The sequence below is a fragment of the Sinocyclocheilus anshuiensis genome, unplaced genomic scaffold, assembly GCF_001515605.1.
Source record: "Sinocyclocheilus anshuiensis isolate Anshui unplaced genomic scaffold, SAMN03320099.WGS_v1.1 scaffold522, whole genome shotgun sequence".
Taxonomy (NCBI): domain Eukaryota; kingdom Metazoa; phylum Chordata; class Actinopteri; order Cypriniformes; family Cyprinidae; genus Sinocyclocheilus; species Sinocyclocheilus anshuiensis.
In genome coordinates, this window is record NW_015544185.1 from 727,088 (window position 1) to 738,845 (window position 11,758).

The following is an 11,758-nucleotide window of genomic DNA, read 5'->3' on the forward strand; positions in this document are numbered from 1 at the left end:
GAGGAGAGAGAGAGAGAGAGAGAGAGAGAGAGAGAGAGGTCTTTTTGGTGCAAAATTTTACAATGTGCACAAAATCTTTGACTGGCCTTGCTTTCAAAACTTTCAAACTTTCAAAACTTTCATTTCATGTATTTTAATGTGTTTAATGTTATTCTTAAATATTCCTTGGCTTTAAAGATGGAAGGAAAGAGTAACGCTTATGCGTTGTTCATTAGATTCAGTTTATTGTTAGAAACAGGTGTGAACACTGAATTTAGACTAAATTAAGATTAGATTCAGACTGTGATTCTATGCATGTTGCAATAAAGCTGTTCAATAAAGCATGCAAGAAAAACATAAGGAGAGTCTGATATACAATTTTAAAAAGATGTATACTATGAATTCACATTAGAATTCACAGAATGTGATTTTATGCACATGCCAATTGATGCCAATCATGTGTTAGTGAAACAATAAAGGTCAGATATTAGTAAAAAAAAAAGAAGAAAAAAAAAGATAAGATTATACAAAAACTGCAAAATAAGGTTAGGCTAGATTTATATTAGATTAAGATTAGACCATATAAGCAGCTATAGTAATATATAACAAAGATATGATAAACGTCATATATTGATGCCAGATACATTCAGATAATGTATTTAGACAACATTAAACAATAAATTCAGATTTTGCTTACATTATATTCAGATTATAATTGTGTGCATATGCAAATATAGCATGCATATTCACACATAGCAGAGTGAGACATGTTATCAATATATTATGGTCAAATATTTATGTAAAATACATTCAGAATATGTTCATAAATATATCGCCTAATAGAAAAATACTTCCACATGAAATACCGTAACATCTCGTTCACAGCCGCTGCAGTAAAACACAACATGCTGATATTATCATGACACTTATTCAAATGAACAACTCTCCATTCATCACTCCTGTTCAATGTGAGTGACAGACAGCTCTGAGTTATGATTGAGCCATGCAAACAGTCATAATGAAACTGTTAGAAAAGGTATTTGACTCCAGCAGCCCTGAAGGCAGCTGAAAGCACATAGACCAGGATCTGCCTAATCCTCCGGAGTTTCACTAATGCGCTGAGAGCTTTGTTGCACTAACTTTCCTTAAGGATATTCAAACCCCTCCCGGATAACGATGATGATCAAGCAAACATTCAAATACGTCTCGCAGATATTGTTTTGAAATATCTGTGCATCTTAAAATAGCTCAAAATTGTCAGTGGCATTTCACATTGCAACTGATTTATTGATTTGTCCGTATTTTACGAGCACGTTTATGCAAATTGTGGTATCGTGCTAAATTTATAAACTTATTAAAATAAGTCACACCACCTTACATAAACACCCATCCCCACTGTTTGCTCTTCTGAATGGCTTTCTTCTTCACTAAGACGTTTCAAAACATTTGGAGTCTGTCCAAACAGCTCTGAATCCCAACAGTGTGCTTTGTCAGAGATGGCTGGCCTGATCTGATCTGATCTGATCTGATCTTTCAGACCCGATGGAGTGGAATTGTGGGAACGTTCAGAAGTGGCTGTTATGGACGGAGCATCTCTACAGGCTCCCACAGGTGGGAAAGGCCTTCCAGGAGCTGGATGGCAAGGATTTATGCTCCATGAGCGAGGAAGACTTCCGACAGCGTTCACCACAGTGCAGCGAAACATTACACGCACATCTGGATATATGGAAATCAGGTGAAATACAAATAGTCTGATAAAAAGTACTTACTACAATACATGCAAAGGACTGTTTGAATTCAGGATTGTGCAAATTTCTGAATGTAAGAATTCACTCCCTTTCATTTAATCAGAATCTGAATGGCAGGAAACTTACTAAAATGCAATTCAAAGCAATACAGCACAGTGTTGTTATTGCTAACTAAAGCTAAAACTATTCAAATTCTTTTCATTAAATTGAAATAATAAAATAAAAAATCTAATTAGGTTAAAAGGTTAAACTTAAACAGTTAAAGATTAGAAACTTAAACTTCCAAAAAACTTAATGAAAATTAGAAGTGTTCTTTTGTCAGCTAACTGAAATTTACTAAAACTGAAATAAAATAAATTAAAGCTAAATAAAAATATTTAAAAACTAAAAAACACATTACAAAATCAAATCATAAAAATTAAAATAAAACAAATTAAAGTCAAAATATTAATAAATACTTTTTGCTATTGAATATTTTTGTGATGAATTTTGACTAATTTATTCTCCTATACTGTATGTACAATGCATCTTATTTTTTAAGACCCATTCCTTTAAGTTAAGAAATACTGTGAAAACAACGAACATATATTATTAATGTTATGTTTACAGGTAATAAATAATGAAAAATAAATCATTTATTATTAAAAACAACTTTTACCAGCTATTTGTCCCTTTTATTTAATTCCATTCCGTTTTATTCAAATTCAAATTACAATTTTGCATCCTGTAAGCTGAATGTTTGCATGCATGTGTATTCATGCTGCATTCCTCTCTTTTTTTTTGTGCATTCAGCTGCCTGGATGAAGGAAAGATGTTCGGTTGGAGAGACCAGGATGAGAGGTACGTCACAGAAACATCACAGTAAACTACACAGATGATAACCAATATACAGAAAAATACCATGGCATTACCTTACAAATATACCACAGACAGACCACAGTACTATAGTGAAAGAAAAGGACTGTCATTGTCATGTAATGATTAACCTGTCCAAATCAGATCGATTAATGCCAAAAAACAAAAGAGGTTATTGTGAGACATGTTCCATACAGAATTTTCATTGAAATTTATATTACACAACTTCTGGCAATGTCATGGTACTGATGCTTACAATATTCATATACCATGTTATTTGCATGGAAATGTTATTATTGTTAGCTAAAACTAAAACTATTACAAATTATTTTCGTTTCTTGAAATAAAGCTGAAATAAAATAAAATGTAAGTATTGTTCAAAACTTTGCCAAGGCAACATTTATAATTTTTGTGTAAGCTGAAGTATTAAAATAACTAAAACAAAAACTGAAAAAGAAATGAAAAATAAAGCCTAATATAAATAATATAGAAAAATAGAGGGGAGGATGATGATGATTATATAATGTACATTACGAAAGCTTAAACTAAAAATTAAAACAAAAACTGAAAATATAAAAATAAAGCTAGTTCAAAGTATTAATAAATACTATAATATTATATATAATACTAACACTAGTTCATGATACATGTACATGTTGACTTCTATTTTCTGAAAATTACAGTTTCACTCCATTTGTACAGCAAACAAACTACGTCACAAAACAAAACACTCCTATTAGAATCAATGAAGGGATGTGAAATGATTAACAAAACTTACAGTCCAGACAGTCTTATTAATTTTTGAGTTCTGTCACATGCGTGCAGTCTAGATATAAATGTATTTTTATAGAAAGGATAGCTCTGGCTATGATTTATTTGGACTAAATTCTGTTTTTTATTATGGCGTATTACTTCAAATGTAACTATAGTGCTATACGTGTGCATGTTGTCTCACAGAAGGTGAAGAGCTGTGGTCCGAAGCGGATTCGTCTTGTTCTGGTCAGCCGATCCACCTGTGGCAGTTCCTCAGAGAACTTCTGCTCAAACCTCACAGTTACGGACGCTACATCCGCTGGCTGAATAAAGAGAAAGGTGAGGACACGACAGCTCTTCTGCAAAGTAATGGCAATAATGGATGCTGATGGGTCTGTAAAAATGGGTCCAGACTTGTTTCCATGATGCTTTAAACAATGCAACTCCAAGGTATTTCCAAGAATACCATTCTGCATTCTGAAAAATAACGGTTCTTTGGCTCTGGTTCCATGAAGAACCATTAACATCCATGGAACCTTTCCAAGGTTTTTTACACTCTTAAAAATAAAGGTTCTTTATTGGCGTTGATGGTTCCATGAAGAACCTTTAGAGGGATAGTTCACCCGAAAATGAAAATTTGATGTTTATCTGCTTACCCCCAGGGCATCCAAGATGTAGGTGACTTTGTTTCTTCAGTAGAACACAAACGGAGATTTTTAACTCCAGCCGTTGCAGTCTATCAGTCGTATAATGCATGGCAATGGTAACAAAATCTATGAGAGTAAAAAAAACATGCACAGACAAATCCAAATTAAACCCTGCGGCTCGTGACGACACATTGATGTCCTAAGACACGAAAAGATCGGTTTGTGCGAGAAACCGAACAGTATTCATATCATATTTTACCTCTAATACACCACTATGTCCAACTGCTTTTCCAGTGCGTGAGGTGTGTACGCGCTCTGGCGTAGTTTACGTTAAAGGGTGTGTTGATATCCAGCCGAAGAGCAATCAACCATAACTTCAGGCGAGCAGGCTCAGAAGTTGGGAATACGTGGAAAGGCACCACTCCAGAATGAGTTTGTGAATAAGTCGGTTTGAACAATCCGGATAAGCACAAGTAAGTACCATTTTGATTAGCCGTCATACCTACAATGACTGTGCACTGTGTAAACAATGAGTGACGTATACGCGCGAGAGATCACTTCCGGCGCTTGCGTAAACTACGCCAGAGCGCGTACACACCTCATGCACCGGATGCCGTGCGCGCGCCCAAAGCAGTTGGACATAGTGGTGTATTAGAGGTAAAAAATGATATAAATACTGTTCGGTTTCTCGCACAAACCGATCTTTTCGTGTCTTAGGACATCAATGTGTCGTCACGAGCCGCAGGGTTTAATTTGGATTTGTCTGTGCATGTTTTTTTTACTCTCATAGATTTTGTTACCATTGCTATGCATTATACGACTGATAGACTGCAACGGCTGGAGTTAAAAATCTCCGTTTGTGTTCTACTGAAGAAACAAAGTCACCTACATCTTGAATGTGCTGGGGTTAAGCAGATAAACATCATTTTCATTTTTGGGTGAACTATCCCTTTAACATCCACGGAACCTTTCCATTCCCCAAAAGGTTCTTTATGGTGGAAAAATGTTATTTAGATTCTTAAAATGTTCTTCAATCTAAGAAAAATGGTTCTTTTAAGAACTGTTCACAGAAAGGTTCTTTGAGGAACCAGTAATGGTTCTTCTATGGAATTTCTGCAACAAAAAAAACCCCAAAAACATTTTTGTAACCTTTATTTTTTTAACAATGTATAATGGGAACATGTTCTTGAGATTATTAAAATGTTCTTCACACTAAGAAAAACATGGTTCTTTGAAATTGTGCTTCAGTGGCATTGCTGCAAAAAAAAAAAAAAAACTTTTACAAATTTTTATGAGTGTAAATGTCCAAAAACATTGTAGTGCCATCCTGCTGTTTGGTGTGTTAGTAAAGTGATGTCCAAAAACATTGTAGTGCCATCCTGCTGTTTGGTGTGTTAGTAAAGTGACTTACCTAATGCCATAACAGATGTGTTTTGGATGTGTCTTCACAGGGATCTTCAAAATCGAAGATTCGGCTCACGTGGCGCGTCTCTGGGGTTTGAGGAAGAACCGTCCGGCTATGAACTATGACAAACTCAGCCGCTCTATTCGGCAGTACTATAAAAAGGGCATCATCCGCAAGCCAGATGTCTCACAAAGACTCGTCTATCAGTTTGTCCATCCGGTATAAGAGCGATAGTGAACTCAACCATTGAGACAAGAACTTTATAGACTGACAAGCCCTCCAACACATTTGCTGAGACTATTTCTGGGTTTTGCATGACAGTGAAACCAAGATTTAAAAGATTTCTATGTAGAAAATGTAATTGTGCTTAGAAATGTCTAATATGTACTTGCACTCTTTTAAAAACACTTAGTGTGTCTGTTGAAACGTAGTATCAGCTTTGCACTGCTACTTTCTGTTACTTTAAAAAAAAGCCTGTCAAATAAATGATGATGTTTAACAGAAGCACTAAGGTTAAAATAAGAGAGATTTAGTAGATATTCTTTGAAGTATGTTACAGGTTCCTCGCAAGGTCTGCCTGTCAGCTAACACTCAGCGTGTGAATCCTGCCAGCGTGTCTCTGAGCAAACCTTGGTTTTCCTGCCCATGATTTGCAGTGGAATGACTCAAGTTTCCGTTAATCTCTGGCTGCCACCCAACAAATATCCCTTTTTCTGGTTTAAGATCAATTGCACTGCAAACGTTTCAAGTCTGCCCATGTGAACTTTCTCCACGTTCTTCAGTAATCGGCCACCTTTGCACACACCTCCCTGCTCACGTCACGTTTCACACTGATGCAAACGAGGGCTTACCTGCGGCCTGTGGATTTTCATACACTGCATTTGTTACATGTGTTGTAAAGGTTAATTGACAGGTTTAAGTCAGGAAGTCCGAGTTTTGAGCCTGAGGGAGGTTTGGTTTCTATTGTGGCTCTTGTGTTTTTTGAAAGCTCTATTGTGAAGTCTAATCTAGAAGTCACTGAGTTGTTTCGGCATTATGAAATATTATCCATACTTATACAGTTATATCAAAGCTGAGAGGTAATTTTTCATGTATATTCAGTTGTTGTTCCTCGTGCATTTTGCCTCAATTTCTTTATTAAATATTCTTTTTCATTTCGCTGTGTCATGGATATTTCACTCGATCTTTTACAGTTATAATTATAATTAATGTAGAATTAATAAGACCTACTTTTTTGGACATGGTAATATAGTGTAATTTTGGTATATCTCAAAGTACAGTACCATTGTTTTACAATTGAATCTATTACTATACCACTGTATTTTTGTTGTAAAAGCATATGCGAGAACCTCATAAAAAAGGGAAATTTAAGAAATAAAATTTATTTTGCAATATTTTCGACAACTCTCATGACAGTTAATATTGCATATATATTTTTAATACCATGATGCATCCAGACGTTATACTTTTGAGTTTATGTTTGATATTTTTTTTGTTTTGTTTTGAGATGTAAATAGAATTAGGATAATAATTTGCATATTAATTAAATATACAATATAAATATAATTTCATTATTTTATTCTAATAGTACTTATTTTTATTTAAATGGTTTACAATAATATTTTTATGAAAATGTTTTACTTCTGAGTTTGTTACATTTAGGATTTTTTAAGATAATTAAGATAATTTTCATATTAAATATTAATTATTTCAATATTTTTATTCTAATAGTACTTATTTCTATTTTTTTATGAAAAATAATAGTAATTAAAAAAAAAAACGTAATTTTCTTTAAGAAAAGTATTACTTCTTTTTTTTTAATCTGATTTCGAGGTGAAATATGACCTATTTATAGATTATAGGACTCTATAAACAGATTAGTAAAGGACTTCTGCAATTCTGACCTCTAGTGGTGACCCAGAACTTTGTATTTCACTTATTTTCATTGGTCTCAGATTCACCAGTTGTTGTTTTTTTTTTGTTTTTTTTATTGTGAACTTGAATGGAACAGTTACTACACTGACATGAAGAGTAAAACACATCAGTCCAGTCTAAACATACAGTATATATACATCACCTCCTCCATTCACAATCCATAACAGCTGAGCCTGAGTGAAGCTCTCAGGCTAAAAACAAGGCTACAGTGTTAAAAACGTATGACAAATGAAATGACCATTGATTATTAATATTGTTGCACAACAAGGAGTTTGCCCGCTGAATCAGTTATAGATCCAAAAGACATTCCCAGTCTCACAAACAGACAAAAGGCAGAAGAAAAAGCATTTGAACACACTTTTCAATAGCATGTGCCCAGATATCACTGTGAACCCCACAGTTCACAATGGTCATGAAATCATAATATCCTGAATCAAATATTTTGAATTTGTAAAAAAGGATAAAAATCTGTTTGCATAAAAAAAGGGATAAAAATGAGAGACAAAAAAAAAAAAAAACACTCACACAAGGAAAAGTGATTTTAATGTGTTTTGAGGCATCATTTGCACTTGGCAGAAAAATATGCATTAAAGCAAAACTGCCCCTATTTACACGTTTCTGGTTTTATTGTGCACAATACATTTAAAAATAAAAACGCTCCACCTCTATACTGAATCTCTTTGTTGAATGATGTCATCAAGCCCTTTAATATTTAAGCCCCTCCCCTCAACCACATGGATCCTTTCCAGTATGTAACGCCTACTTTTCACGATCCGATTAGCATAAAATCAAGTCCCGCCCTACATTTTTTCTCATTGAAAATCCTGTTTCACGCATAAATACATCAGATTATGTAAGCAAAATGGATGTTTCATGTTGATACACGAGAAAGGGCCACTAGGTTTAACACAGAACCTCCACTTCAAAATAAAAGTCCAGTATACACATCGCATAGCTGATTCTCGCTATGCTAGGCTTCATGGACGTCATAACATTAATATTGTTACAGGAGACCATACGTGAACACATGTCAGCAGCACAATAATTCATACTGAACATGGCTAGAATCATTCCCTGCTCTCGCTGGGGTACGATATGTGTTTTGGATACTGTAGGTTTTTTTCGTTACGGTATTAAGGAAATGCTGTGTAAAGCTTCTCAGCAAGTCAATCAGGCAAGGAAATTGTTTCTCTGAGATCTCGCATTTGAGCAGTGCAGGGTAAAGTCTTTAAGGCCTTCTTCGCCACACAAGGCAACTAAATGGACTCGACGTAGTTAGCCGGGTACAAGCCTCGCTGACCGCTGTCCAACCGGCCTCTGCACCAACCCTGCTCATCCTCATCCTCCAGTTTGGTCAGCTCTTCTCCTGCGAAAACATATGGATCTACAGTTAATACGAGCTGATAAAATGCAAAGATATGCTTTTTTTTTATAAGAATAAAACACTGATTTTTGTAGTAGCTATGCTAGTTTCATGTCTCATGTCTTTTGATCCATTTTTTTTTTCAGGATTCTTTGATGAACAGAAAGTTTTATTTAAAATAGTATCAATTTTAAATGTCCTTACTGTCACTTACGATCAATTCAATGCATCCTTGCTGAATAAAAGTATTAATTTCTTTAAAAAAATTAATAAAACCTCAACCTTTTGAATCGGCTAAAAGTTTAGTTCATCAGCAGTTCACTTGCATATAGATCACCTCAAAAGACATGAAAAAACTGAAACTAAGTATGTTCATAAAAAAGACTTAGACCTAGATGTTAAGGATCAAACACTGATTTTCTAGTAGCTGTGCTAGTTTCATGTCTCGACTTTTTCTTTTCACATAATAAAATAACTATAAAATTATATTTAATGTTCATTTATTTATTTGTTTTGGCAAGTGTACTTTACTGATTTTAACCCTTACATACATTAAAAACACAACTCACTATTTGAATATTAAAAAACAAAACATTGTTTTGAGAACATTTTTATAACCGTTTAAATGACATTTTACAGTAAGAAAACAGGTACACTTTAACATTCCCAGAACCAAAATGGAATGTTTGGGAAAACATTTATAGAACATAAATTGTAGGTTATAATATTTTCAAATATTATAATATACAATATTTTTATTTAAACATTTATATTTTTATAGTAAAGATTTCTATTTCAAATTAATCCTGTTCTTTTGAACTTTGATATGCACATACACAAAAATATGAAGCAGCACAACTATTTTCAACATTGATGATAATAATAAGCAGTCTCTTGAGCAGCAAATCAGCATATTAGAGTGATTTCTGAAGGATCATGTGACACTGAAGACTGGAGTAATGATGCTGAAAATTCAGCTTTGATCATAGGAATAAATTACAGTTTATATTATATTCATATACAAAAGTTATTTTAAATTGTAATAATATTTCACAATATTACTTCTCGCCAAGGCTGTATTTAAAACATCTTACCAGTCCCAAACTTCTGAAGGGCAGTATGGGTCTCACAGGTTTTGCTTGGTGAATCTCACCTGCTTTAAATGTGAGCTCATCTTGTTCTTGGCCCTCGTAGTCATACAGCGCTCTCACTCGCACTCCTTTACTCTCCTCTTCGAACGGATTTCCACCGCCGTTTGTTTCGCTGGCTGGTTGAGCCGCAGACGGCTGCTCGTCATCGGACCATTCGGCCGAATACTGCTGGTTCTTCTCAGAACTGCTCACGCTGAGGAGAACAACCAGATGAGAGAAGCTCAAGATAGTTCCTTCATAGATTAGAACATTAACTAATAGCACAAAAGCATCAGTACCTGCCCCGGTTTGCAGTCTGCGGTGTGCCCTGATCTACACCATGTGTGACTTGAGTCAGTGTGACTCCATCATGGTTCCTCTTCACCTTCTCTTTCTTATTAATGGAGTGGCTCAGCTCTGGGTTGAACTCCTGATTCAGAGACAGGATGGATTATGAGTGATATTCAGTACCTAGCACCAGATATGTGGCGCTGCACATCCTCACAGATCCCACATACTGACTTTACCTCAAACTGTGGCCAGTTCATGTGCATGCCTGGCCCGTGGACGTTGCTGAACAACTTGAGGTCTTCTTGAGCACTGGCTGAGGCGATGGTTCGCTCTAGTTCCCTGTAGACTGCAGCATAGCTGTAGAGATCGAATTATAGAGATTATTTAGGAGACTTATGACTGGTTTGGTAAATGCAATTTTCTTGTATATTCATGTATTTCCTGTTCAAATAGGAAGTTGGGACTGGACATCGTAGGGCTTGTCATACTTGACAAGTTTATAATTTGTGAATATTGTATATGAACCAGCATTTTGAGAAAGATTGTAAATTATAAATTATATAGGGGTTGTATGATTTTTTTTGTTTTTGAAAAAACTCTTCTGCTCATCAAGGCTGCATTTATTTGATCAAAAATACAGTAAAAACAGTAATATTGTGAAATATTATTACAATTTAATAGAACTGTTTTCTATTTGAATATATTGTAAGATGTAATTTATTTCTGTGATGCAAAGCTGAATTTTCAGCATCATTCCTCCAGTCTTCAGTGTCACATGATCCTTCAGAAATCATTCTAATATGCTGATTTGCTGCTCTAGAAACTTTTCTTAGTTCACATTTTTGCTTCATATATTTATGGAAACCATTCCACACTTGTTTCAGGATTGTTTAATAAATAAAAAAGTTTTTATTTGAAATTATTTTGTTACATTACAAATGCCTTTATTGTCACTATTCAATTGAATGCATTCTTGCTGACTAAAAATATACTAAAACTTTTTTTTTGTAATAAAAAACTTACTGTCCCCAAACTTTTGAATCTGCTTACATTTTAATTCGTCAACAGGACACTAGTATACAGATGACCTCAAAAGCTTGAAAAGCCAAAAACTAAGTATGTTTATGAATGCATTATGTTCATAAAAAAAGACTAGACTTCAGACCACCAGGTTAATGAGAACAGGTTTGTGATTTCAAGCTGACCTTTGGCTCTCGGTGAGGTTAAGATGGCGTTTGATGTCCAGAAACACCTCGCGGAGGAAGTTCAGCCTCTTCTCCTCAAACTGCTGGCACTGCTCAAACACCACCTCCATGTTCTCCATGTACTGCGGCGTGCACTTGCTGAGCTCATCAAGGCTCTTCTCGTATTTCTCTTTAGCCTGAAACACAAAACAAGTGGCATCTTTAATCCTCGGACTTGTTGCATTTAATGTGAGATGCCTCATTTATGCAAATGTGAAGAGATGAGCCAATCATAACAGAGAGTATTTGCATAAAGAAATATTTCCATCCTCTCTGGCCCTTGAACTGGGTCTGAATTTAACTTTTCGAACTTTATGCAAATACTCTCTGTTATGATTGGCTCATCTCTTCACATTTCATATATATATACACACACACAAACACACAAACACACAAACACACACACAC

The 11,758-nt window shown here is 34.8% G+C and overlaps 2 protein-coding genes across 2 annotated transcripts in view; one reads left to right on the forward strand and one right to left on the reverse strand.

The window, feature by feature from the left end:
- LOC107696418 (SAM pointed domain-containing Ets transcription factor-like) overlaps positions 1-5,678 on the forward strand; it is a 17,269-nt gene extending 11,591 nt beyond the window's left edge. The window contains exons 3-6 of the mRNA XM_016496730.1: positions 1,517-1,714; positions 2,520-2,567; positions 3,540-3,674; positions 5,434-5,678. Coding sequence (XP_016352216.1) covers positions 1,517-1,714; positions 2,520-2,567; positions 3,540-3,674; positions 5,434-5,612 — 560 coding nt within the window. The 3' untranslated portion in view covers positions 5,613-5,678. The remainder of the gene's footprint in view (positions 1-1,516; positions 1,715-2,519; positions 2,568-3,539; positions 3,675-5,433) is intronic.
- A 2,167-nt stretch (positions 5,679-7,845) lies between these two features.
- LOC107696456 (protein kinase C and casein kinase substrate in neurons protein 1-like) overlaps positions 7,846-11,758 on the reverse strand; it is a 9,486-nt gene continuing 5,573 nt past the window's right edge. The window contains exons 5-9 of the mRNA XM_016496794.1: positions 11,312-11,487; positions 10,343-10,463; positions 10,115-10,245; positions 9,839-10,029; positions 7,846-8,688 (exon numbers count right to left, since the gene is read on the reverse strand). Of these exons, the coding sequence (XP_016352280.1) occupies positions 8,579-8,688; positions 9,839-10,029; positions 10,115-10,245; positions 10,343-10,463; positions 11,312-11,487 (729 nt within the window). The 3' untranslated portion in view covers positions 7,846-8,578. The remainder of the gene's footprint in view (positions 8,689-9,838; positions 10,030-10,114; positions 10,246-10,342; positions 10,464-11,311; positions 11,488-11,758) is intronic.